General features: G+C 36.9%; 1 protein-coding gene across 1 annotated transcript in view; it reads right to left on the bottom strand.

Moving 5' to 3' along the window:
* Window positions 1-511: 511 nt before the first annotated feature.
* Window positions 512-27,005, bottom strand: part of MYO10 (myosin X) — a 106,055-nt gene continuing 79,561 nt past the window's right edge. Inside the window, exons 21-40 of the mRNA XM_029283541.1 lie at window positions 25,727-25,833; window positions 23,999-24,211; window positions 23,766-23,805; window positions 22,751-23,623; window positions 21,676-21,799; window positions 20,505-20,748; window positions 20,078-20,173; window positions 15,571-15,664; window positions 14,655-14,710; window positions 12,424-12,566; window positions 11,331-11,525; window positions 10,867-11,024; window positions 9,933-10,056; window positions 8,941-9,238; window positions 7,839-8,046; window positions 6,984-7,120; window positions 5,144-5,264; window positions 3,947-4,402; window positions 2,090-2,281; window positions 512-1,492 (exon numbers count right to left, since the gene is read on the bottom strand). Coding sequence (XP_029139374.1) covers window positions 1,382-1,492; window positions 2,090-2,281; window positions 3,947-4,402; window positions 5,144-5,264; window positions 6,984-7,120; window positions 7,839-8,046; window positions 8,941-9,238; window positions 9,933-10,056; window positions 10,867-11,024; window positions 11,331-11,525; window positions 12,424-12,566; window positions 14,655-14,710; window positions 15,571-15,664; window positions 20,078-20,173; window positions 20,505-20,748; window positions 21,676-21,799; window positions 22,751-23,623; window positions 23,766-23,805; window positions 23,999-24,211; window positions 25,727-25,833 — 3,990 coding nt within the window. The 3' untranslated portion in view covers window positions 512-1,381. The remainder of the gene's footprint in view (window positions 1,493-2,089; window positions 2,282-3,946; window positions 4,403-5,143; window positions 5,265-6,983; window positions 7,121-7,838; window positions 8,047-8,940; window positions 9,239-9,932; window positions 10,057-10,866; window positions 11,025-11,330; window positions 11,526-12,423; window positions 12,567-14,654; window positions 14,711-15,570; window positions 15,665-20,077; window positions 20,174-20,504; window positions 20,749-21,675; window positions 21,800-22,750; window positions 23,624-23,765; window positions 23,806-23,998; window positions 24,212-25,726; window positions 25,834-27,005) is intronic.

Below are 27,005 nucleotides of genomic sequence, written 5' to 3'. Positions count from 1 at the left end.
TCCTTTCAGCAGTTAATTTCCTCAAACCTGAAATAAACGTGTTTTAGTACGTACATTCATATTTGCTGAGATTTGTATTGTAATTTATATATTGTATATTTTGTTATAGTTGGCTATATTGAGTTTTCAGGTACAGCAGAGAGAAATAGTTATATATGGCTTGTATCATTTCATTGCAATACTGTTACTGTCTTGAGGATTTGCCCTATTTGAATTTCTGGAAGATGTTTTGGTAACTGTAAATCACTTCAGGTATACTGTAGAACAACAGGATATGGAACTGAAGCTTTAAAAAACTGCCAATATTTATATTGCAAGCCACTATGACTGGAAGAAGGTCAAGAATTATGTATTAATTTAATTGAATGTAGAATATGTGTCTTAGCTTCCTCAGGCTGACATCAAATCAGGTTTCTTTTACAGAAGGTTTCCCAATTAATAAAACTGTAAATCTAGCAGACAAAAATTCCATGAAATTGATGCTTTTAAAATAAATGTTTACTATTTTTAAAAACAGCTTCATAGAATGAAGACAAATGATTGAATATTGTGCTGATAATGACATTTCCATATTAAAGGTAGTCTATAAATACAATTTCTTTCAACTACATGAGTTAAATACAGCAGTACAGAAACATAGATGCGTTACATATATGTAACAAAGGGTGAAAAATATCTCTGAAAGAAAGTACAAAAATTACTATGAAAAATTTGCCATATTTGTAAATAAAACTTGCCTAATAAAGACTCTCTACCATTGAGACTACTATAGCTCTGAATTATTAAAATATACAGAAAGACTGTTTACACCATTGCACATTATTATTCCCTTTTAATTTTAAAAGAGTGCGAAACATGGAATAAAGTTAGCAGAATTGACCTGAATTGTATCCATGCACACATACAAAAGGATGCGGGAGAGGGGGAAAATACAATATTGCCCAGTAAAGTCCATAAAGAAAGCTGCCTGCAGCATTCCAACACAGAATCTTCTTTCTCATGAATGAACCAGCCAGTTAGTGCAAAAATGACTGTATTACATTCTCTTTGCTATCCTAAGTGGTTTATTCAGGTACACAACCCCTCTGCTAATATAGCAGAAGTCAATGCAGGTGGGCTTACGCGTTTTAAGGCACTTCTTACTGCTCAGAAGACAGTGTATTATGTTAAGGCATGGAGTATGTTATTCTAGAGGTAAAAAAAATGTTTTCGTGGATTGATGTTCATAAGCACACGCTGAGTATGGGAATATGCAAGCGCTTTTATAAATATAAGCTTGCTAAAATTCTCCTGGAAGAGGTGTCAATCACCATTTTTGGAGAAAACGTGGTTGGTAGAGATGTTCCAACAATGAAGGCCAAACAGGACAGATTCTCCGACTTCACCTGGAGCTGCTTTGGCTTCCACGACTACTCTCTGATCGAGATGTGCTGTAACGCTTTTTCACAATCATGCTGATATAGGCTTTCATCAGTTTGGCAATATCAATGACCTACACACATCAAACAAAATCAGTTAGTGCACTGTCTTTCGTCGTTGTGCAAATACAAAATTATACACCTGCAATCTCACATAGGCCAGGAAAACTTGAGGCACATTTTTTGTTAAGTTGGTCCTTAATTATATGATTTAATAAAAGCAATTTGGGCTAAAGTGAAACTTTATTCATATTTTTTAAAACAAGAAACGGTAGCTTTTTATTTAAACAGATACATTGAGGGAAATATTAAATATCTATTATTAAATATCTTTTGCAGGAGTCCCCAACTCCCGGGCCACAGACCAATACCATTACGTGGCCTATTAGGAACTGGGCCGCATAGTTTGAGGTGATCAGTGGGCGAGGAAGCAAAACCAAAACCATCCTTCCCCCAGTCCATGGAAAAATTGTCTTCCACAAAACTAGTGGAACTGGTGCCCAAAATGTTGGGGATTGCCGATCTATTGGATTATAAGAAGTCAAGAAATTGCATATGCAGTTAAAATAATGATGAAAGGAGGAACAATGTGCTTAAGCCAGTATGTACGTATATATTTTAATGGAAATTTTTTTTTCAAAAATTCTTATTCAATTCTGATTTTCTCTCACCTCACTGGTTCCAAAAAGCAGCTCTCTCTCATCCACCACAATCTTGTACACATTAGCAAGTGGAGCTCCAAAGGAGAGAATATGTTCATACTGAAATATTTCCAATGGTCTGCCTTCTCCACGCTTGTATACAGAAACCGCTTCTGCACTAACGCCCAACCAAAGCTCTTGAGGAAATCCTCCTTCTTTACACTAGGGAAAGAAAAAAATAATAATATTAAGATGAATGGTGGAAACATAGTATAAATCAGTGTTTCTCAACCTTGACAATTTTAAGGCATGTGGACTTCAACTCCCAGAATTCCATAGCCAGCATTGCTGGCTGTGGAATTCTGGGAGTTGAAGTCCACATGCCTTAAAATTGTCAAGGTTGAGAAACACTGGACTATAAATGATGCCCATTCCCTGTTACAACTGTTCAAATAAATGTGGATTGATCACCTTATCAGTTTCTGTATTATTTTTCAACATATATCTTCCACAATACTTTTCTCATAGTCTTATATGCTAATAAGTCTTAATGAGTCAACTGCCTAATTCTTTTAAGTTGTAAAAGTTTGCATAAAGATGCCTACTTCAAAAAGGACTTGAGTAATGGGTATATATGTATGTATATATTACACAATAACAGGTAACGAATCATTATGTATTTAAAATCTCTTGGACACTTGCTTATTAAAAACACCTTATAAAATCTCAGGCACGGAAAATATCAAAAGATTGTTTTCTTTTAAAGTTAGATTTCTTAAACTTAAAACCTTTCTAATATCTGGATGTCAATATTAATTCAAAAAGCGCACAAAATGGTTGAGCTGTATGTGTGGAAAAATGGCAGTTGAGATGGGGTATGACTATGTGTGAATGAGTAATCTTGAATTGCTGCTCACTGCATGTATAGATTGATTGGATTTGGATTTATTTCCAAACAGGAGCTCTAGAATGTGCAGAGGTACGAGTATAGCACTTATCTGCTATACTCTTTAAAGCAGCCACATCTTTTCCCAGGATCAAATGCTAAGTACAGAAGGTAGTTGTGTCATCTTAAGAAAGCGTGCAGTTGCTTTAAAGAGTTGCAGATTGGTGCTATTATGCTACCATGCACTCCAAAACACTGTTTTATTTATACACAGTGATTCCATTTTAAGGCTGTTTAAGCACCAGTAGATTTGTTCCTCTTCTTATTTGCCCGTGTAGATTACATGGAGTTCTTGCTTAATGACCCTAATTGGGACTAGCAACTCTATCACCAAGTGATGTGGTAGTTAAATGAGACCTCACTTAAGTGCCCTGCTTAGCGCCAGCAGATCCAGCATCCCAGCTGCAGTCATTAAAAGAGACATCACATGAACATAACATGCAACTTCCTGTTGGCTTTCCCATTGACTCTGCAAAAGTCATAAATAGTAATAACACGATCATGAGCGCTGTAACTATTGTAAATGTGCGACGGTTGCCAAGCATCTGACTTGAGATTATGGACACATAAGATTGTAAACTTCAAGAACAAGTCCTAGGTCATTTTTTTCAGAGCTGTTGTAATTGAACAATCACTAAACAAAAGACGTTAAGTGAGGACTATCAGTACTGTCACCTTGTTACAAAAACACTCGAAGCAGAAAAATAATTATTCCCTGTGGCATGCTCTCTCCCTTCCTCTCTTTCACATGAAATGTTGCTATCATCTACTATTATCCTTTTCTCAATTTCTTTTTAAAACTCCCTCATCCATGCTAGCAAACAGTTCAGGAGAAGAAGGAATGCAGAAATTACAATGCAGACATTTTAAGTGTTGCCATTATAATATTTAGTTATAACTTCTTAGTCCATGATTATATGGTGGAAAGTTGGCATGCTCACCTCTACATCAAAGAGCGTTGACCCATAGCCAGGCCATTCCTTAATTAAATTCATGTACTTTGCCATTGCTTGTTCTTGAGTCATTCCCTGCATTTTCTTCCATTTATCAATCATACTAGCCCTGGCTGCAGAGATCTCCTCCCTAATCCACATATTAAGCATCTGATCCTCTTCCATCTTCTGCTTAGTAATAGAACTGCTCCGGAAACTCCTTCTTAGAGTCCCTTCCAGAAAGTTGTTCCGCTTCTTCTCAAACCTCTCTGTTGGCACAAAAATTTTAGTGGATTGAACAATACGAGACTTCAGCTTCTGCAAGGGATAAACATCTTCCATTTCTGGTACTGAAACATTGGATGAAGAATAGTCCCCTTGTAGATATTGGAGTCGCAAGGCAGCAAGGACCTGGAGGGTTTCTTCAGGAGCTGGAAAATGGCCCTGAATCACGGCTTCGTGTGCCTAACAAAAAGAAAAACAGTATTTTTTTCAGGAATGTATGTCATAACATTCTGAATTCTAAATCTGCTTCTGTAAACTAGTGACTAAGAGTTTGATAAATGAACTGGACCTGCCAGGAACTCATCAACTGATCATCAAAGCAGCAACATTCTGCCTGCCCCTTCCTTGGTCTGGAGCTATCATTTGGAATACTTGTTTTAGTGGATTGTTGTAAATATTACAGTAAGATAAATAGAGGGCCAGTTTGGTATAGTCGTTAAGGCACTAGGCTAGAAACCAGGAGACTAAGTTCTAGTCCTGCCCTAGGCATGAAAGCCGGCTGTGTTACTTTGCGCTAGTCACACTCTCAGCCCACAACATCAAGTTTGGGCAACAAGCTGGTTGGTCAAGTCCTGTTGCAACCAATGAATCAACAGTTGGTTGATCCAAAAAAGTGGATCTTGCACTTGTGGGAAAACATTAGGAAGAAAATAAATTACAGTAAGATAAGAGGTATGAAGGACTTTGAAGTGCTTAAGGTATTTGTATTTGTATATGTGTGGTTTTTTTGCTTTTCAAATTTCTATCTTATTATAGGATAACATCTGGGAAAAACAAATTTAAACATCATTTGCTAATAACTTCTTTGGTAGTTTCCTCTATTAATTTGATCTAAATGGCACTATGTATTACTCTGTGTGCATGTGTATATAATACACACACAGAGAGTACATCTTTGTCTAATAAAACCCCCCTTTTTACCTGCTCAAACATAAATGCAAATTCCACACCATCTTTTGGTACATGCTCAATGTCTAGGAAGCAGTAGAGTTTGAAATAAAATTTCCATGCTGCATAGTCACCTTCTGAAGTGGCACTAATCCTGGAATGACAACAACAACAACTGTTATTGCTTGTATTCTCTTGACTTGGTAATAGAATTAAAACCTATTTTACCTCTGGTTAAATCTGTATAATCTGAACTGTGGTGTTTCATAGTAACAGTAAACCAGGACGAGAACATTGCCTTATTCTCAAGCAGTGTGTGCTATACCATTTTCAGTCAACCATATTTGATTTGTCTTAACAGGAGGAATTAATTAAATTAATGAAGAAGCAAGAGCTTTCTAATATGGCCACATATTAGTTTATTGATCCCTTAGTCAGCCAGAGCTTGACACTACAGCTGTAAGTTTATTTTTAATGCTGGTTAATAACAGTAATCATAATAGTTAGGTTCACATATGAGGTGAAGTTTTTGCTGATTCATTGTGTGAAAATTTAAGACATATAATTGGACAGTATGTATAAATAGGTTGCTCATAACAGCAAGCCATAATTCTAAACAATTCTGGTTTATCATTACATTCAAGCACAACTTAGTAAAATAATAAAAGCCTTCATATAATACAAGTGTGTATGAAAGCAATATTTTTGTATACAAGGTTTCCTCCTTTTTAAGCATGATTTTTTTTTAAAAAAAGCTGTGCATGCTTCAAAAATGCTTTTACAGTGGTGTTTTGTACATGGCATGAGTGCAGTACTTTTTTTGCTATTCACTGAAATAGCTCAACATGGCTTGGGCTTCTTTATGAACCTCGAAATGCAGCTAGTTTTAAGGAATCTACTTATTAAAAGTTAATACAATTCTTAAAATTATGTCACTGTTTTTCAGGTTTGCTGGGAAGCCTGAAAAACGTTGGGATACTTTACTGAATGCAGAGAAGTGCTGTAATTGCACAGAGTCTAAAGCAAATCTTTCAAATCTTTACAGGGATTTGAATTAATAACTAAAAGCTTGAGAGAAAATGAATGCATACTGAAGGCATTAAAATCTGAAGTATGTCTGAATGGCTCATCAATCTTAGCATAAAACATAACACTGTTTTTCTAAAGCTTCTTCTTATTGCAGTCATTAGTTTTGCTTCAATATTAGTGACAACAGTGGAAATGTAATCAGCAAACAAAAACTTCTATAATGTCCAATATTGGTTGATTGTGCTTCTATAGATACACTACTTGTAGGAAGTCCCCTGCTCTAGACCAGTGGTGGCGAACCTATGGCACGGGTGCCAGAGGTGGCACTCAGAGCCCTCTCTGTGGGCACGCGCGCTGTCGCCCCAGTCTTGGCCTTCAGCTGGGTTTTATAAAACCTTTTCGCTTTAGGCCTGCACCGCTGTGTGCAAAAAAAAAAAAAAAGGTTCAATCAGTCAATTTCAACTTCTCGCAGGAAAAAAAAAGATCTTGCAAAGTTGGAATTGATTGAATGAACTTTTTAGTCCCACCCAGTCTGCCGTTACCACCGCAGCCACACCAGCCAATGGGCCACACCCACCCAATGGGCCACACCCACCCGGCACTCGACGATGCATAAGTGGGATTTGTGTTGCAGTTTGGGCACTCAGTCTCTAAAAGGTTCGCCATCACTGCTCTAGACAATCCTGAAATGAGCAAATCCAAATGAGGAGGGACAGTAGAAATGCAGTCATAAAAGCATCTTTTGGCAGAGGGGAGGGAGATATTATCAACACAAGTAAGAGAAATTCGGAAAGCTATTAGGAGAGAGATTAATTGCATGTTTATTAACAAAGACACAACTTACTTTTCAAATTTTGCCAAGACATCAGCCACAACAGTTCTACTTTCAATAGCTTTATCTGTAATTCCATTGTATTCAAACAAGGCAAACATATTTCTGCTGTCTTCCATGCCCAAACCTCGAATTAATTTTTCAACAACCTAGGAGATAAAATAAAAACTGTTTGATCTTATCTTTTCCTCTTTATGTATTTTAATTTTGACATTTCATAACAGGTTTTCAGGTGTTTCTTTCTCAACCAAAGGTTGTTGTGATATAAAATTTACAACTTTTAATTGGCTAGCATATGGGCAATTGTTAACAGTTACACAAAACCAGATCCCAGCTTTACCTTTTCTTCTCAGAATGTTCTGAATTTGTATACTAGACATGTTAGCATATGAATACAAGATCATTTGTAAAAAAGATCATATATATTTTCTGCTATTAAATTATTCTTGATAATTGTATTATTTAGTTCTGTTCTGTGAGTTGGAAGCTGTTGTAAATCAATCCATTAATATGTTCACAATGAAAGATAGGCAAGGCATAAATAAAACATGTCATTGTACATTCGTTCTTTAAAAACATCCTATATATTACAAAAAGATGGACAACCCACTTGCTCACTAGTAAATAACTAGGTCAATTTAACAATCTGTGTTATTCCACCACACATTCATAACCCAAGAGTACATATTGGGAAGATATACCCATTTTCAAAATGGCTAGAAATAAAAGGTTTTTTTTTTATTTCACAAGGAAAACTTGTCATATGTTGGTACATTTTTGCATATTAATGAATGCTCAGTATTATAGGATGTGGATTTCTAAAGTTAGTCATTATCAAATCCTTTTTCAAATTGCAAAACTTCTCACCTCGCCAGCAGTGGTGTGAGAGTTAATTGTGATTTTACAGGAACCTCCTCCATGACAGTAGACAGTAGATGTCATTTCCTGTCTGTTGATCAAAGCTTCAATTTCATCCCTGGATGGCACAAATTCTCTGCCTTTGGTTTTTTTAAGGGATTCATAAATGAACAATGCGTACTTTGCCATTTCTGTGGCTGGGAATTGATCATGGATCCTGTGGGAGAAATATTAACCTTCATTTTCTTGTTGAATTTAGTATTTTACCCTATATGCATTTATGCTCTGGTGATGCTGACCACTCCTTTCCAAACCATGGCTCTTTTCTTAAAGTTTCCTTAGGGCAGGTTAGTTTCATAGCAATCTCTCATTACCTCCTCCAAACTTGCCTAGGTCTCCTCATTTGGATTTGTTTCCTGTGTGGTGTAGTTGGGCCAACAAGGCAGTGTAAATCCTACTTGCATTGCCATCCCTATTGATTTTTCACTGAGGTACTTGAGTATATCTGCCCATTCCCTCCCCAGATATGAAAAATGAACTTTGAGGCAAACCATGGACCTATTATTAAGTTGTATTCAGAATAATTCTCTGTACAAGTAGTCCTTGACTTATGACTGGTTGCCTAGTGTCTATTCAGAGCTATGATGGACCACCCTAAGGGGACTTATGATCTGATTCCAAAGTTACAATGGCCGCCTTCTGGTGGTCATGTTACCGCATGCTGGGTGCCTGGCAAACAATTTGCATCTATGGCCATTTACAGCATATCCCACAGTTATGTGACCACGTTTTGTGATATATATTTTTTGCCAAAACCTGGAATTTACTTTTTAGCAAAACCAGCCCATAGTGAAGAAATGGTTCACTTAATGACCACAGAGGAAAAAGTTGTAAGATTGGGTGAATCACATGGGTGATCTGCTCCATGATGATCACGACTTATGACTGTAATGGGAAGGCTCCATTATGAGTGTAAATTGTGAACTTACAAATTTATTTATCCCAAAAGGACCTAGATGCCGGGTGACATGTATAATAGCGTAGAAACAAAGCTTCATCCACCAAAGGGACTCCCCAAACTACCAACCTTTACTGTCCTAGTTCCACTTACCTTTTAAGATGGAATTTCAAATATTTGAGAATACTACGGCTTGGCAAAAACATGCAGCTCATGCAAGTGAAGATCTGCCAGCTATATAGATTGCCAAGGCTTCCCGGATTAGGCATTTTGCAGGTCTGTTTGATGAGCTGACAGTACAATTCATCACGCAGAGGCCGTAAATCATGTCCTGTCTGGAGAATACCCTGAATAATGGGAATGGGATCTGGTACAGACTCCAGTTGCTGCAGAGAATTAAATATTTTGATAGCTTCGTCCTGCAAAGTTGTGTAGCCTTTGTCTCTTAGTACTAGGAAAAAGAAGCATGCAAAAGTACCTTAAGTTGACCAGAGGCCAAATAAGTTATTTCAAATAGGGAAGCATGAAACAAACTACAGGCAGAAATCAAAATCAGAATTTACAGAAATTAAGTTTTCTTAAATTGTAAGAATTTAATAGTTATTTCTTCACTAAATGATACATGTTGCAAATAAAAAGTCTTTTTAAAAACATTATATATATATTCCTTTGGAATTGAATCCTGGGTGGTTCTGGCCATCATTCCTAGCTAATAAAACTAATTTCCCTTTATAGGAACAGTAACTTTTCTAAAGTCAAGTCATTAGCTATTTCATAAGCTCAGATTTCTTGAATGCAGTCAAAATCTTTGTGAGGATTATGAACGAATCATATCTGAAACAATTGGATACTAGGTATTACTTTTTCCCTAGTTTAATATTAGCCTAGAAATTGGAAATATGAGAGAAGAGGTAAAATAATCTGGAAAATAAATGAAAGAATCGCTGCACTGAGTACATGTGAACTATTCTTGGCCTACCTGCACTGTTTAAACACTGTATCAAGACTGCAGAAGAGACCTTATCAATGGGCTATGCAAATGAGTAAGACCTCTTGAGAGTGTGCACAGCAAAGGCGCTTATTCAGAAGTGGGTTTCTGCCATAATAGCCTGGCATATCTCAAAGGCTTCTTAATCAAAACTTACTATTCAGATTGATGTCCCCATAAGGAAGGGGTAATAGTGGAGAATGAAGGGGATGCTGTGTATAACGAAGAATTGGGTTCCTCTTATAGATCTGTTCAACAACTTCAGGGTTCAGGCAATTCTCCTATAGAAATGTGTAAAAAAAGATTACCAAGAGTGGAGCTAGAAATAATAGAATTCTAACTGACTGTACAAGATCAGTAGCAAACCAAATTATTTAAAAATACCAAAGGAGAAAATAGCAATAGTGATAGCACTTAGACTTGTATACCACTTCACAGTGCTTTACAGCCCTCTCTAAGGGGTTTATAGAGTCAGCATATTGATCCTGGGTCCTCATTTTACCAACTTCAGAAGGATGAAAGCCTGAGTCAACCTTGAGCTGATGAGACTCGAACTGCTGAAATGCTGGCAATCCGTAGTCAGCAGAATTAGCCTGCAATACTGCATTCTAACCACTGTGCCACCATGGCTTTTGCCAAATTACTGCCAGAAGGACATGACCTGTCTTTAAATTCTGATTTACAGCCCATGCCTTATTGTAAAATTCTATCTAATCTAGCAGTGCACAAATATATATAGACGCAATTTCAAAATGATCTGGAAATTTAAAAGCGGAGAAATATTACATGCAAGATGTATATTTAAACTTTTCCACAACTTTGGGGGAAAAAATCTTCATTAAGAGATATAAAATAGCTTTCCTTGACCTAACGACCTCTAGATGGCATCACAGCATGATCAGCATAAAAAGGTAGAAAGACAAATGTTGCTGGTTGGGTTATCAGTAGCTGAACTATGCTAGTAAAACAGGAATGACAAATCAGAAAAACAGCAGTGAATCACATCTGTTCCTAAGCATTATGACAGAAAAATAATATATAATGTAGTAGGTTGCCTCTCTCTAATGACACTTTCCACAGTGCAATACTACCTTAATGTCTTGAATAAGCTGCTGTGTGGGAGTATCAATTGCTGCTTTTGTGTCAATCACATTTTGGATAGCACTTGACCAGCGAGTGGCTTCATTCAGTAATTTGGTGTAAAGGCGGTAACAGTGCTTGCGTCCGTACACGGTTACATTCCAATACCCTAAAGCAAGAATAGATAAGTGAATATTTTGTTAATTCACTTTAAAATATAATCTGATATCCCCTAAAGCTGAAATAGCCGAATTAAACTAGCTCTGATTAATCCAAAGAAAGGCAGCTAGTATCTCTTCTACCATGAGCAGCAAACCTGCAGTGCTTTTAACTGAGCAATCAAAATTATACAGAGACAGTGTTTTCTGCCTATAGATTAGACGTGTATAGTTCCAATGTAATTTTTAGATTCTTAATGGTCGTATTATTAGCTTTATTGACTTAAAATAAAAATTGTTCCTGAAGAATTAAGTACCTGTTTCTTTAAAGATTTTGTCATCAGGGGGCAGAGCAGAACAAAGGCTGTTTAGCACCAGGGTGCCCAATTTGAGGGCATTCTTCTCTGAGCTCTTGTAATAATCCAAGGAATTGTGTGTCAGAACAAACCAGCGTTTCTTCAGTTTCAGTGATGACATTTTTGGGCTGTTCTTTACCTCTTTATGCAACCATCCTAGACAGAACAAGAAAAGGCACTTTCTGAGTTCTCTGGAAGTTACTGATGTCAAAAATAGCCTACCTGGATACTCATGAAACTGCCTATATGAGTAAAATTCTTGAATATCTTACATGAGTGTTTGGCAAGATGCTGCCTGGCTCCAATACACTGAAGTAGATACAACAGTAGCAAAACTTCAGTTAAATCTCAAATACATCACTTGGGATGGGTTGGGGCTTTTTTTTTTTGTAAGAGTGCAAGTTGCAGAACCGTTCTTTTACCCCTACTTTATGTCTCCGCAGTTGGTTCCTGTTAAAGGAGACCTAGGGAGCAGGAGCATAGCAGATCTTTGTCTATGAGCAAATTGGTATCAGAATGTTACCAATTATCATGCAAAAGAAAAAAATCTTATGCCATAGTCTTTGCAAAACTGAAGAGATTGACAACTAATCTTCTCTGGTTTAGGTAAATGATTTTGCAGTGATGAATTCCAGCTCTGTGCTAACATCAAACCATTATACAATTCATTTTCTGGGTATTTTTCAGAAATGTCCTTTGATTTTAGTTTCTCAAACTATATAGACACTAGATAAATTAGTTAACAGTTTCCTAAACCGTCAATTTTAACTCAACCAGTTGAAGGAAGCCTATTTGCTAATTGTGCAGGTATTGCTTGACCAGCTGTATCTAGCTTAAAACTATCTAATTTTATTTTGGTATCCTTTTATGATATCCAAAATAATCTGATGCTGAAGATAAATATCTCACCATGTTTTATGAAAAGGGTGGCTCTAGAGTTCAACATGGAAAAATGATAAATCTTTGTTCTTTGTCAATTTTGTAATCATCCGATTTTAGCAAGGAACATTAAACTCTGCTCTTGCAGGAGATTTCTTTTTTGAGAAGTTCTTACCTCTCACTATGAATTCTTGTCCTTCTACTCGAGTGTCCCCTTTGGATCGCTGTAGTAGAGTGATCCAGTGGTGCATCTCCTCTGGTGTATCTGCGTTGCAGTGCAGAACCCGATTAGCAGTGATGATCACAAATGAATTGGGTCTATGCAGGAAAAATAAAGGAAAAAATGCCTGTATGGTAAACATGAGCACTGTTTGGAATCACAACAAAGTTTATCTGACTTATAGTTGTTGTCATTATAAGCCCTTCTCTCTGGTATGTACTGTGTAATGGGCCAATGCTGAATCATTTTCGTCATCAAGTTGTTCTTAAAATCACATCACTTAGCAGTTTGGCACCATCCCATAACTTAGTTTTTTAAATATTTAAACTCTGTAAAAACTCTAGTGCATCTGATTGTAATTGATACAATAGTGAGAAAATACCTATTTTGAACTGGTTATGACAAGCAAATTTCCCTCTGGCATAAAGTGCTTGAACAATGGAAGTTGGAAAACTGAGACTCTAGCACAGGGGTGTCAAACTCAATTTCATTGAGAGCCGCATCAGCATTGCGGTTGCCCTCAGGGGGCCGGGTGGGTGTGGCCAGGGTGGGTGCGGCCTACTGGGTGGGCGTGGATGGAGTGGGTGTGGCCTACTGGGTAGGTGTGGCCAGCTCTACATCATTCGTGTCAAGGGTGCCTGTGGGGGCCTGGGCAGGAGTGGGACAGATCTGATGGTCTCTGGCAGAAGGGGGTGGGACCAGGGCAAGTGCCAAGGCATGGTCCACTGGAGGAGCCTCACTGTTCCTATCAGGCCATGTGGGGGGGGGGCTTATGGAGCTAAGACTGAATACGTTTTAGCATAGATGGCCACCACAAAATTGTACATTGGCTCCTGGCTGGCTTGGGCCAGGGCCAAGGCAGAGAGGGCCGTTCCCTCATTGTTTCCAGGATGGGTTTGCGAGCCACATGAAACCACTTCGCGGGCCGCATCTGACCCCCGGGCCTTGGGGCCGCATCTGGCCCACAGGCCTTGTGTTTGACATGTCTGCTCTAGCAGAAGAGTCCATACAAGACCCTAAGTGAGTCCCTACAGCAGAACATTTGAGCTACCTTTTTCACACAGAATCTACATAGAATTAAAGGTATGTATGTATGTTAAAAGTCAATCTCTAGGATTAACTATCAAATTAAAAAATATCAAATATATATAAACATTTTAGGTGTCATTAAAATGTGATGTTATTAATAGCCTCTTAAAAGGAATGAAAAATTGCTAGCGTAAAGACCAATTTTAAAAAATGTAGGAGAATATGAAGAAACTATAGGTCTATAAAAGTTGGGCTAGGCAAATTTATGGAAAGTAGACGTAGCAAATACAATGAGCTGGGGTTGGCTAAATGCAGTCTACATCCTGAGGGAAGTTTGGTTCCAAATATCCTTTGCTGGGGAACAGCTTTTGTATCCCTTTGCTGATCCTCCTAAAGCAGAGATGTCAAACTCGCGATGTCATGTGACGTCGCGCGACGTATTGGGATTGTTTTGCCATTGCCAGTGGGTTAAGGCTTCTGCGTGATGTGTCCGGCCTATGGGCCGGCAGTTTGACATCCCTGTCCTAAAGTATCTGGAGGCTACTGGAAACATAATACTGCTGACCCTTGGCCTCCAATCTGAAATAACCGGGTTCCTCTAATGTCACTGAATTGTATATTTTGATTGTTGCAATTGTTCCTGCCATGTAATTTGGCTGCTGACTTTTAACTATTTAGCGATGTTAAAAAGGAGGGAGGGGTTAAATTGGACATCTGTTTTTGAAAGATCTGCTTCCTTTACATATGGCAAATCTATTTTGAAATCTCTCATATATCTCAATACAACTACCAGCTCTAGTGTGTAGATCTACATCAGGGGTCCTCAACTGGTCAATGGCCTGTTAGAAATCAGCCTGCACAACTGGAAGTGAGTAGTGGGCGAGTAAGTGAACTGAAACCATCCCCCCCTATTATCTTCCATGAAGCCAAAAAGGTTAAGGACTGCTTTCCTACATGATTAAATCTGTAGCCAAACAGCTTTACCGGTTTCATTTTTCTTGGGGGCTATGGAATTATGAACAGTATTAATCTTCTTTCCATCCATTTCTCAATTTATATAATCTCCAAGAACTAACAAAAGTTGCTGAAATGTGTAATAGTTTTGAACAAAAGCCTTAGCAATAATTATGAGCCCCAGAAGGGACAACGAAACTTACCGATCTGGACTATCAGATGCACAGACTGAATCAATCAGCCCTACATCTAGTGTGCCCTGTGTAAAAAAAAAAATAAAAAAAAATATTGTGTTTATTGACCATGGAATAGAAACAGCGCACAATGGATAATGACAGAAAGCTGAAAGTAAAGCTATTCAAATTGTAATATATCAGCTATAGGAGATATTGAAAACAAATACTAGTTACATGCGCAGTGGGAAAACTGATCTTGGTATGACTTATTTAGTTTGTAAGGTACAAAGTCTACCCTGTTTCAAGCTTCTGGTGAAAAGATAAAAACACTTTGCAAATAACAGATTGCCGCTGTAGTATTTTTTAGATCCCAACCTATATATTCCTTGATATGCTGAATCAACATTTCTAATGCTGCCAATCCCTTTTCAAAGTTTCTCTTCTTGGATTATTTTTATCACTTCTAGGCAGTGGTGGGATTCAGCCGGTTCACATCACTTTGGCAGAAAACCGGTAGCTAATGTTTTGTTGCCCAGGCCCAGAATAGACTTCCGGAAGCAGCATCCACACAGAGAACTGGTTGTTCACAGATTTGAATCCCACCACTGCTTCTAGGCCACTCTTTAATCTACTCAACTAATATTACAAAGACAGCCTGCATGTGCATGTACAGTGATGGCTACAATGCTGGTCGCCAATTACACTATTTGGCAAATGTGTCAAAGTTGCTTTGTGAAGCAGGGAGAATCTATCACATGTCATAGTGAAAACCTGATTTCAGTCCTTCCAAAACTGGGCATCATGATGAAGGTAATGGGGAAGCCACCTAATGTATAGCCAAATTAATACAAAAGAAGCTGCTCTAATACAGAAGCCTCACTGACAATTAAACCCTTTTAAACATTTTTTAGAGCCAATAGAGAGCCTTCTGTTCCTTCCTTACCATGGCATTCTGTGGATTGGCCTGCTCATCGTGCATTTCTCTGATTTCCTGTTCTGTGGAAGTGTGAACTTGGCTCAGGACACTGAACCACTGACTGCAAGAGAAGAAAGACAAATAAATAAATAAATAAATAAATGGTCTCACTACATTTTTCAATAGTACTGATTTTTTTTTTTAATGAACAAAGCCCTCTTTGATAATTACGGGAAAGGCTCTTTCCCGTAAAGCTACAGAACATCGACATTAATTAATTTGAAAAAAAAAAAAGCTTTTAGTCATAGATACCAAATACAGATTCTGCGACAAATAAATATGTCATAGAAATTATTTCCCATTAGGAGGAGGCAAGGCTCTTTTATAACAAATATATATCCTCTTTTGATTGGGACATCACTGAACATCATAGATTGAATTTTGGGGGGGTCTTGTTTTGTTTTACAAGACAGTTAAAAATAGACATATTGTTGATTTCTAGAGATATTTGCTATATTTTCAGCATTATTTTCGTAATCATGAAGAATGCCAACAACCATGATAATTATTTTGATTTAGCACATAGTGCATCATTTAAGTGATGGTTTTATATTTTATGGTTAGGCGTATGAGACTATTAATCAGACTATTAGAAAGATTCTGGTCTTTGCTAACTGAAGAAACAATATTTTACATAAAATGTAACTAATAAATTATCAGACTGACTCTATCCCAACATTTTTTCATTTCACTAATTAGTTCTCAGCTACTAATATTATATTGCTCTCATCCAGTTTCCATACATAAAGAAAATGTCCTGGATTTTTTTAGACTTTCACATCGTTCTCCTCCTTGACTCTGTAATTTGTTTAGTTTCTGACAGTTAAAGTTTGGGCTTCTCCACATTATTCTGTTTACATTTCCTGCAGCTGAAAAGCCCCTGATGAATGTCACAACCTGCATTTTAAATGTCTACACTTCCTGGAACTAACATTTTCAGGGCATTAAGCAACTTAAGATCCCTTATAAAGATAAAAGCTAATTCATAAACCAACATTGCACATGAATGAATGCATTTCCTCTTGAGTACACCACTCATCATGTTATGTTATAGGTTATCTACCCAATATCTTGGCATTCAGAAAATGCACTGTAACTTTCCATTAATTTTCTGTGTAAAATGGGCAACTTTCTGAGGGTCAAGATTATCTATGTGGGTGTGAGAGATCACTGAGAAGTAGTGATATCACATCCTAATTTTTTTCTCCACTAATTCCTCTTTGCAATTTTGCCATGTCTCCAACAACATTTTTCTTCTTTGGATTACTATGTGTAGTTAATAATAAAAATTATTAATATGTCACATTCATCTGACATTTGTCTTTCAAAGCAAAGGCAACTTATACAAATATTATTTTCTCCTTGCTACAAGACAACATGATTGGCCTAAGACTGCCCATTTGTACACACACACACACACATTTCACTTATTCACCTTTATTCGCAGATCTGAAGGTGGCTTTTGGCTAACTAGAGAACAATTATAAGCTAAGCCGATCAGCTAATCATTAACTTCCAGGTAATGTTTCTATTTAGAATACTTTATGCTAATATTTGAGCAAAGGTTAAAAAAAAGATGACTAACGTTTTCATGATCAGAACACCACTATTAAGTCTTCTATATAATTTTTAGGATGTCCAGGTTACAAGAGAATATCATGTGATAGGCTGAAATTAATTTGCCTAAAATAGCTTTGTTTAAGTGAGTATACAATAAGCTCAACTTAAAATACTAGCAGACATAGCCAAGAGTCAAGACAATGTATTTCATCACGGCTTTTTTTTTTAGAAAATATTTATAAGGCCTGCGATATAAGAGGACACAGGTGGGTTGCACTTCTCAAGGTTGCACTAATTTACTTGGACTTAGTGTTAGGGTAGCCTATTGGCTGCGGGTTCTAGGGACTGCCGTGGGTTTCCTAGCCTGGTACGGAGACCTCGATCCTCTTTGCCAGTACCTTGATCTTTCTGTGGATGATGTGCTCTGAGCAGGTCCAAGAATGATACCATGTTCAAAGGTATCAAAGGTACCAGTGAGAAATCAAGGACAGCCAGGATGAATGCAATGAAAAACAGCTGGGTGACTTGGCGCCTGTCAGTCTCTCTTGGCTTTGCAGGTTGTTGTTGTTGGGAAAATATGTGGCAGAATCATAATGACTGAATTGTACAAAATAACAGTAGGATATAAATCTAATAATAAATAAAAACTCAGAAAATAATTTTTGATCTCTTAGTGGGTTCAATGCATTTGTTAAGACTTCATATTAATTATGCTAACCATATGAACACTAAAGCTTTTTAATCATTTTTGAAATAAAAAGTTACAAAATCTTCCGCCATAGCTTTACATTGATTAATGCTGGCATAAGCTTAAAAGGTGAGAGTTTTATAACTTGATGGGAGATTCTTTGGGTCTTTCAGTTATGATGTCATTTCAACAAAACAAATCAAATTCGCTTGCTCTGCTTATATAAAGGGTAATTTTTCTGAAATATATTATCACAGGTATCCAATAATTTTTTGGCTACAAAATTATACTTATTTACCTGGGAGCAAATTTCACTGAATTAAATGGGGCTCACGTTGAAGAAAACTTTCATATATGGTAATATGAAAACAACTGCCCTTCTGGGCTAATGAGAACAATTTTATTCATAAATGTTTGTACTGTCAAGTAATCAAACATTTCAAAAGAAAACTGCAAACTTTCTAATAGTAATAGTAGTCATTCAATCATTTATTGAATGATTACTCTTGTGACCTTATCAATAAAAATAGTACACAGTCTCATTCCAAAATAAAATAGATAGAAGGGAGTAGTGTGATAAAATACTATCTGGTAGCGCAAAGAGTCAGTAATCAGATAAATTCTCTGATGATTTTATGTAATCCAGTAATAGTGTAGATTAAAGACCGGACTGCTGTAAACTAGAGGATTGCTAAGAAATGAAGTAACTCTGTAGCCAGATTAAAAGAATGGTTGTTAAAATAAAATATCAACATAGATAGAATTACTGATATCACAAAAACATTAAGTTTTTTCTTGCTCCAGGTTGATTTTTCATGCAATTGGTTAGATGAGGGATAGATATCCAATTATGCAGTGTAGTTATTATTTTTCTTTTAAGGGAACCATTTATTCTGAAGACGAAAATTCCCAGATAGCAACATTGATGCTTGTTATCACAAATAGTGTATGGTTGCTTCATGTTCAATTGCTGAACGAACAATTAATTCTGTGTTTAATGCTTCTTCTCAAACCAAGAAAATAGGTGGTTTTGCGTGTGTGCGTGTGTGTGTGTTTGTGTGTGTTTCATTTTTCAGGCCTTTCTATATAGGAAGGTCTCTCAGAAGGACAGTGTTTCATGGAAAAATAAATCAGGCAAATCAGAAGAGATGAATTTGGAGTGCAGGTGCTGTTTATACTGCACACGTACAATTCACACAGTTATCTGTATGTTTTGGAAAAGAAAGAACGCACTGTATATATTTCAGAGGACCAAAAATAACATATTCTATAATTGCCATCTGTTATTTGAACAAATCTATTTTTAGGGGTAGTGATAAAAAAAAAAGAGAAAGCTCCAATCTGAATGTTTTATTGTAAACATTATTAAAGATAATGGAAAAATCCAGAACAAGAAAATGTAAATTTACCAACCACAAACAAAGAGAATCATATTTTTTTTTTCACTTTAAAGCAAGGCACTACTGCATTTATAATTCATTTTACTATTTTTTCAATTTAAAGTCCACGACTCTACAGCAGCTCTGGGGGTTTTATAATTAACATTTTTTAAAGAAAACAAAAAGAAAAAATACAGCTGACTGGAAGACAAAACCATAAACTAAAGGGCTTCACTCACCATCATAACCCCAGAACTAAGTGAACTACCAAGTCTTTAACAACTTATGGAACATGGATGTCACTGTACATGGCAGAGCTACTGCATGATTCCTGGGTCCTGCAATTTGGTGCTGCTTAATTTGAACTTACTGGATGTGCAGGAAGTTACAGAGACAGGCTGTCCCTCAAGTAAGCAGGCCCTAAGCTATGGAAGGCCTTCTAGTGAGAACCAGCACTTTGAATTGCACCCAGAAACCAGCTCACAAAACAGGAAAAACCCACAAGGATATCACAACATTACCGTTCGCTAATGTATTCTTTGAAAACAGCAGGGAATTCTGGTTTTGCTTTCTGGCCGATACTGCCAACAAAATTTGGTGTTATAATTTCTGGAAAGTATTGGAATACAGAAAAATAGAATTTGGGATGCCATGAGATTGTTGTAAATTGTCCACTCTAGCCGCGAATTTGATTACCACTACTGAATTTTAAAACTGTACCGGTTTATTTCCTCATGTGTGTTTTTTAAAAATGTCACAATTAAGTTTAGTCCTTGTTAAGTGATACTAGAGTTTACAAATCCAAATGATTAAAATGTACACAAAACACAAAGGACACAATTCTTACCTTGCATCCTCTGGTGATTCAGCGATCAAGTGATATGTTCTGTCTGTCATGACAATATCAATCCCATTTTCTTTGCATGTATTATCAATGATATCTCTGAAACGGGGAGGAAAGAGGGAAAATTTCATTATATTCATAATGACAATACTTTGGCATTTTCAAAATGCTCTTTATTATTAATTTGGAGTTCTTTCAAAATAGCCCTGATGTTGCCCTCTCAGGCAAGGATATGACAACATACTGATTTAAGAATTTGGTGCACACTATCCCTTCAACTTAAGACCATGGCAGGAAAGAGAGAGGCATTTTCAATTTTCACATACTACTGAAAGAGGGGAGAAATATCAGCTTACAAATTAGTAGATTTTATTCACGATTATACTCTGGGTTCACTTATTTTTAACTGCAGAAGATAGACCTTACTTACTTGGCTGATCGTATTTCAAGTGTTCCCTTGAGTTTTTCTTCACCATCATTTTCAAAGTACATGAGCCTGGATTGTCGAAGGACAAACCACCTTTTCTTCCAGTTTCTTCTGGACAGTGTAGATGAACCTCCACCTTTTTTATGCAGCCAACCTTGTTTAAGAGCTTCCTGTTTTGAGCGGAACCATAAGAAGGTTTCATCTTTCAAGACACACCAACGGCGCTTCCAAGTATTAATTAAGCCACCTGCCAGGAATGAAGAAGACAGATTTTAAAAAAATATTGAGTGCTCCTACGCGTCATGAAAACTTATCTTTCAGGCATCCTGGTAGATGCTTAGAAAAAAAAAATCATAGAACTTCTGAAAATCTGCTGAAGGACTTCAAAATTCCAAAGAACATATTGTACAGTGAAACTTTGATTTAATAGATGAATTGGTGAAGGATATGCCAGTTATTCCTGACTCCATTAAATCAAAAAATGCACAATCTGCAAACAATATCATCAGACAAATAGTGCAAACTGCATAAATACAAGGGAGGCTTTGTTCACTGCATCAGGTTTGTTGCATTAAGGTCCATTAAACTGAAGTTTCACTGAAATTACCAAAACAACGGTTTAAGCAGCTAACCAGTATTAAAAACTGAAATAAAAAATGCACAATGTTATGCATATAAATATTTTATATATGTGAATAGATCTACACTGCATTTAACAGCTGGCTGTCACAGACCTTCAAGCTCTCTTCTATTATGATTAGCACATTAAAAACCAGCAACCTGTCTTAACTTCAGCACCTCCTTTAGTGTGCCTGCGCTCTGCAATCGCATCTCCACTCCCCAGATTTAAACAGCAACCTTACTCTGCTTTCTTTTAAGTACATATTATGTAAGATTGATGAGCATGATGATAAATCATGTGCTATTTCATCAATTACTTCATCATCGTTAAACAAGCTAGAGATCATGAGAAAGTAAGATAGAGGAGACAAAACCTATAAACTAATTCTAACAGCTGGATCATTAAAAAAGATACAGCGAAAAAGGAAGATTCTGAGTATTTAAAAATGACTTACGCATTATCCCAATTTCTACTTGTTTCCCCTGCGAACAGAAGTAAAGCACTAATATTGGATACTTAAGAAAGAAATTAACTGTTTCTTGAATAAATTACCTTTCATATACAAAAAGCTATGGAAATAGGGTAGGCTGACACAGCTATAAACGGAGTCCCTCCGATATGAAAGTTCATCATCTGTATCAAACCTTGAGTCAAAGTCTTCTTCGCTGTCTTCAAACTGGGAAATAATCAGTGTAATCAGTGAAGTTGTCTGATATCACAGTCCTAATCTGTAACTTTTAATTTCTATTCATTCTGATAGGTAATTCTCATTGTTCAATAAAATAATGTACCTGTCAGCTATGCAGTGCTACAATCATGATAAATAAAATTAATCAAATTTAATTTCTGATAGACCATACAATCACTATAAATATGATTGTAAAATAGCTACTGTCATTTTCCTGAAATAGAAATTTTCCATCATGGTAAAAGAGGATATCTAACTAAATACGTAAAGGTTTTAATTTACAGTTATGCAACTTTTTTTCCAGTCTGAAAATGTAAAAAAAAAATAGTTGAGGCCAGAGCAAAAAGGAAAAAAAATAGATAAAACTAAATTAAAGTATATTTAACTAAATCCAGTTAAAATTATACCCATATATTTAATACTGTTTTTACTTAGGACACATTGAAAATAACAATGTTATTTAGCAGGAATCCTTTGAGTAGGTACATGCAGTTCTGAACAACAGAATATTCTATATTACTTATATTTTTAGTAAGCAATAAATATTACATGTTAAGAAATTCAAATGCAAACTCTTCTGGCACTTTCCTAAAGGCCTTTTTAGTAAGTCTAATCATTTAAGACTTCTCTGTTAGACAAGATATAGTTTTGAGAAGTATTTCATTTCAGTTGTATTAATCAAATCAAAGGGCCAAAGTTTGCAACACGTAGTAGCCATTAAAAGAAGCCTCAGGGAAGACTAGCCATGAGTGATGAGAAGACTGTCCAGCAAAGCAGGGAAAATAATTTAAAAGGTATTTAAATTTAAAAGAATACCTGGATGGCCAATTAAGGACAGTTTTTGATAACGAGAACTGTTCTGCATTATGTATAACAATAGGATTTGACAAGATTAAAATTACTCTTATCTCCAATAATGCGGAATAAGAAACTACTCACCGAAGACTGAGCTCCTTCAGAACTAAATCTGTATGCTCCAGAACTGTTGTATGTCCCTATGGAACAGCGATAGTCAGGAGACCACTGGCTACTGTGAGAATTAGAAAAGGTCACACTGCTTCCAGAAGTGATAGCACCATCCTCATAGTCATCCTGATCATAATCATAGTCTGCCTCAGGAGAAATTAGCTCTGCAGCATTAGGGGGTTGGCGGGAAACATTTTCTGGCATGCAGTATGTGGATTCCCCGCTTGAAGAGTTGTGGAGACTAAGAGAGTCATGGATAGCAGGGATAAGGGTATTGTTGCCCGTGGCGGGACTAGATGGAACAACGGTGTCATTCATATATGGATCCTCTTCTGAAGAGTCATCGCTTGTCCGAATGCCACTCGTCCTTTGATCTGAGTGGCCATGCTCGCTTGGGTTAGGTGAATCCTTGAAAGCATCATCATCCGCTTCAAAGCCCTCATCAACCTCCTCCTCAGGATACGGCTGACTGAAATTAAAATTGGGTTTTTCAATGCCTGCAGTGCCACTAAGCTCTGCACAGAAACTGCTGCTTACGGAGAGCGTTCTTTCAATATTTCGGACACATTCATCGATTTCATCGAAGTTCAGAGATTCCAGGAACTCTTGGGCTGCGCGACAGGCTTCATCTTCCAGGCGCTTCAACTCTTCATCTCGGAGCTGCTGCAGCCTTTGCAGGGATGCTTCCGTCAGCGTTAGTTCTTGCTGCTCCTTCATGCGCTGCAGGTCTTCAATTTCTTTTTCCAGGCGCAGGATCTCCTCTACCTGCTTGTTTTCTTTTTGCCTCTCCAGCTCTTGCTTTAGTTCTCTTGGGGGCCTCGGAATAGCTGCAAGGGCTTCCTTGGCCTGCAGGAACAGTGCAGAAATCATCCTTATCATAAATGCTAGCAATGTGCTATTTTCAAACCACAGGGGCTCTCCCTCCTCCAACGGGTTATCGCAATAAATTAATCTAACGGGGGATCAAAGTAGGAGATGAGTGGCTAACCTGCTGAGCAAGACGTTCTGCTTCCATCTTTTGTTGCTTTCTAAAAGGATAATTAGAAAATGTCAGATACTTAGAAATCAAAAGAAAGGCATCATTTAAACAAGACATCATTAAACAAGACTGTGACTTCTGAAGCCTTGTCAATAAGATCCGTAAACTGTTCTAAAAAATAAATAAATCTGTTTAATATAAATTGCTTACCAGATATATTAAAGGAAGCACCTATTCCATACCTTTTCTCCTCTTCCCTTTGCCTTTTTTCTTCCTCTTGCTGTTTCTTCTCCTCCAACAGCTGTCTATAAATACGGCGGGCAATCAGACCTCGCATCTGCTTCTGGAAGGTGATGGCTGCTTTTTTCAGCAATAGGTATCTCCTCCTCAAGTAAAAAGCTCTGTAATTTTTCTGTATGATAACTACGTAGTAAAGGACTTTTTTGTAGTGTTTTCTGAAAGAAGATGCAGAGACGACTCATGTGAAGACGACACAGTGGAGCAACTGTTTGAGCAATCACTACCAGCGCCATAAATTAATGATTCCAGATAGTAAAAGAAGTCTGTGGACTCAGCTCCCATAAACATTGTTTCCTTGTGCTGCACATTACTGGTCCCCTGGGAAGACTAGAGCCATTACAAAAGGGAAAGATGCATCTTGACTAAGCAAACACAGTTTCCTAACATTGCCCCAATAGCTTTTATTTGTGGTCTACCCCCCACTCTGTATTAACATTTATCAAAATTTATTTGTCTTTAAGAAAAGCATTTTCTGCTCTTATAAAGGATATATCATTCAAGATATATAGACAGATGTAATATGCACATGAAAGGGAATGACCTCATTGCTTAAGCAGTTATTGGACAACTATATATTGACTGATGGAGTAAACAGATTGAATCTATTCTTCAGACTTCAGTACATAATAAATAACACTAGATAAACAAAGCAAATATAATTCAACCACCTAGTCCCACCATTCTTTGCTAATTAAAAAAAAACTTAATCTACTGGATTACTTTTTTCTCTCTACTACCATGACAAAGATATTAAAGAAAAAGTACTCCTAATATCCTTTTTTCAAAGAGAATACATTGGAGTTAGAGCCAAACAAATGATTTAAAATTCACAATTACATGCTTATAATCAGATGATGGCACTCAGAACTACCTCCAGGTTGTCTAGAAAAACGTCGGATCCATACGTGTTAAAATACAACTTGAAGGATTCCAACCATCCTGCAAATTCTAAAAGCTATAATTTGGAAAGTTCCTGATTGGGGAATGGAATTTTACATGAAGACAGACAACAAATATCAGTTCTAAGTAGGACATAAACTATTCTGTTTATGCAGGGATTATTTTATAAGAAATATATTCAATATAAGGCCTTAGACTCTGTATGAAATGTAATTTAAAATTACCTCTCAAAATAAACAAAAAAAGTTCAACTGGAAGCATATTTCAAGTTATATTGCTATGCTTTTTTAAATTATCAGTGTAATGTTAATGACCTTATGTGCTCTGTGAACTGTGATGTTCTTATTGCTAAATAGCCTCTTTCTTACTTTTGTTATTTTTGACCTATGTTAAAAATCTGTAAATGAATTCTGTACAATTTAAATGTAATAATACAGTTAATTAACACAATTAATTGTTCAATTGGTTAATTAACAAAAATCAATAAAGATTATTTTAAAAACCCGTTAAAACAATACAAGGCATCTCATCATGTCAGTTAAAATTTATTGCAGCAAAATATCTAAATAAATATTAACATAGCATAATACCTTAATATCAATGTTATTCCAAAAAAAAACGTTCAGGCAAGGATTGACATCCCCCCCCCCAAAATTCAAATGTTGCTTTAATCTTGTGCCTCAGAAATTCAAACCTGCAACCTGCAGAGTTTATACTAACTTACATGTTTTTGAGTTCAGCTCAATAATGTACAACTCCTAGTTTCTTACCGTGCCATGTAGCCTAAGACATGTGCTCGGATGATCATGGCTGCTTTGCCAACCTCTATTTCTCGCTGTTTTTCCAACATGTGTTCCAAAGATTCACGCAGAAATACCTGAAAATGTGTTCAAACATATTTTAATTAATTTGTATTTATTGCAAATAAGTTTCAATGTTTGGGAGGGGGGGAAAGTGGATTGAAGTGTTATTTATTTACTTACAACATTTATCCAATCTCCCTGAAATTAGCTGGAGACTAGGAGGTTACAGAAGTTAAAAACAATTTACAAATTGAAAATTAATGCTGATTTAACTTATAATATTAAAATTAAGAAGTGGTGTCACAATATGCCAAGCCTCCAAAAAAACCCAACAACAATTTCACCACATTCCAGAAGCCATGAGGTAGGAACTAAATATGTTTCAGTGGAAAAATGTTCCAGGGGATGGTGGTTGCTATAGAAAATGCTCATCATTTGGTCCCCATCATTCTGTATTTCCTGGTAGGTGGCAATACTCAGCAGGCATATCCTAATTGTCTGGATAGAATGGGCAGAAACTATTGAGGAAAAGCAATCTCCAAGATACTCAGACCTAGAGCCCTTTGGGGCTTTATACATAGCAACCTGTACCTTGAATTGTCCTTAGAAACCTATTGGTAGGCAGTGCATCTAATGCAGAAAAATATAATATGGCATTACAAAGACCAACCACTAAATACGGTATCTGCCAGTGAAGTTTTTGGGCAGTCTTCACGGGCAACAGCAAGTTATAGTAAACTGATCAAGAGATGCCACGGGCATTAGTAATAATCTTCAGTGCATCCTGTTCTAGGTAAGGCCACAAGTGACACATCAACCAGAGCTGTGCAAAAGCCTCCTGGCTCTTTAAGGAGGAACCATGAGCCCAGAAGAATCCCAGATCTGCTCTTTCCAGGGAAGTACACTCCACCAAAGGTCAAAGATGGCACAGTTCTGGAATCAACCAGCCTCTGAATCAACAGGCACTGCATCTTGTTTGCATTGAGTTTCCCATCCAAACCTTGATAGCCTCCAGAAACCAGGATATACTTTTCACTGCATTTCCTAATGGGCTTGGGATGGAGACGTATATCGATATGAACAGAATATCAACAGAATATGGATATTTCACCGTAAACTGGCAGATGATCTTAAACAGGATAGGGAAGAGGAATGGACCTTGAGGCATTCTATAGCAAAAAGCTCAGGGGGGTCAAATTCTCCCTCCCCATAGTACCTTTTGCTTCTTGGTCAGAAAAAGTGTAAC

The sequence above is a fragment of the Protobothrops mucrosquamatus genome, unplaced genomic scaffold, assembly GCF_001527695.2.
Source record: "Protobothrops mucrosquamatus isolate PMUCROS unplaced genomic scaffold, P.Mucros_1.0 scaffold126, whole genome shotgun sequence".
NCBI classification, from domain to species: Eukaryota; Metazoa; Chordata; class Lepidosauria; order Squamata; family Viperidae; genus Protobothrops; species Protobothrops mucrosquamatus.
This window is presented reverse-complemented; position numbering and strand designations above follow the sequence as displayed.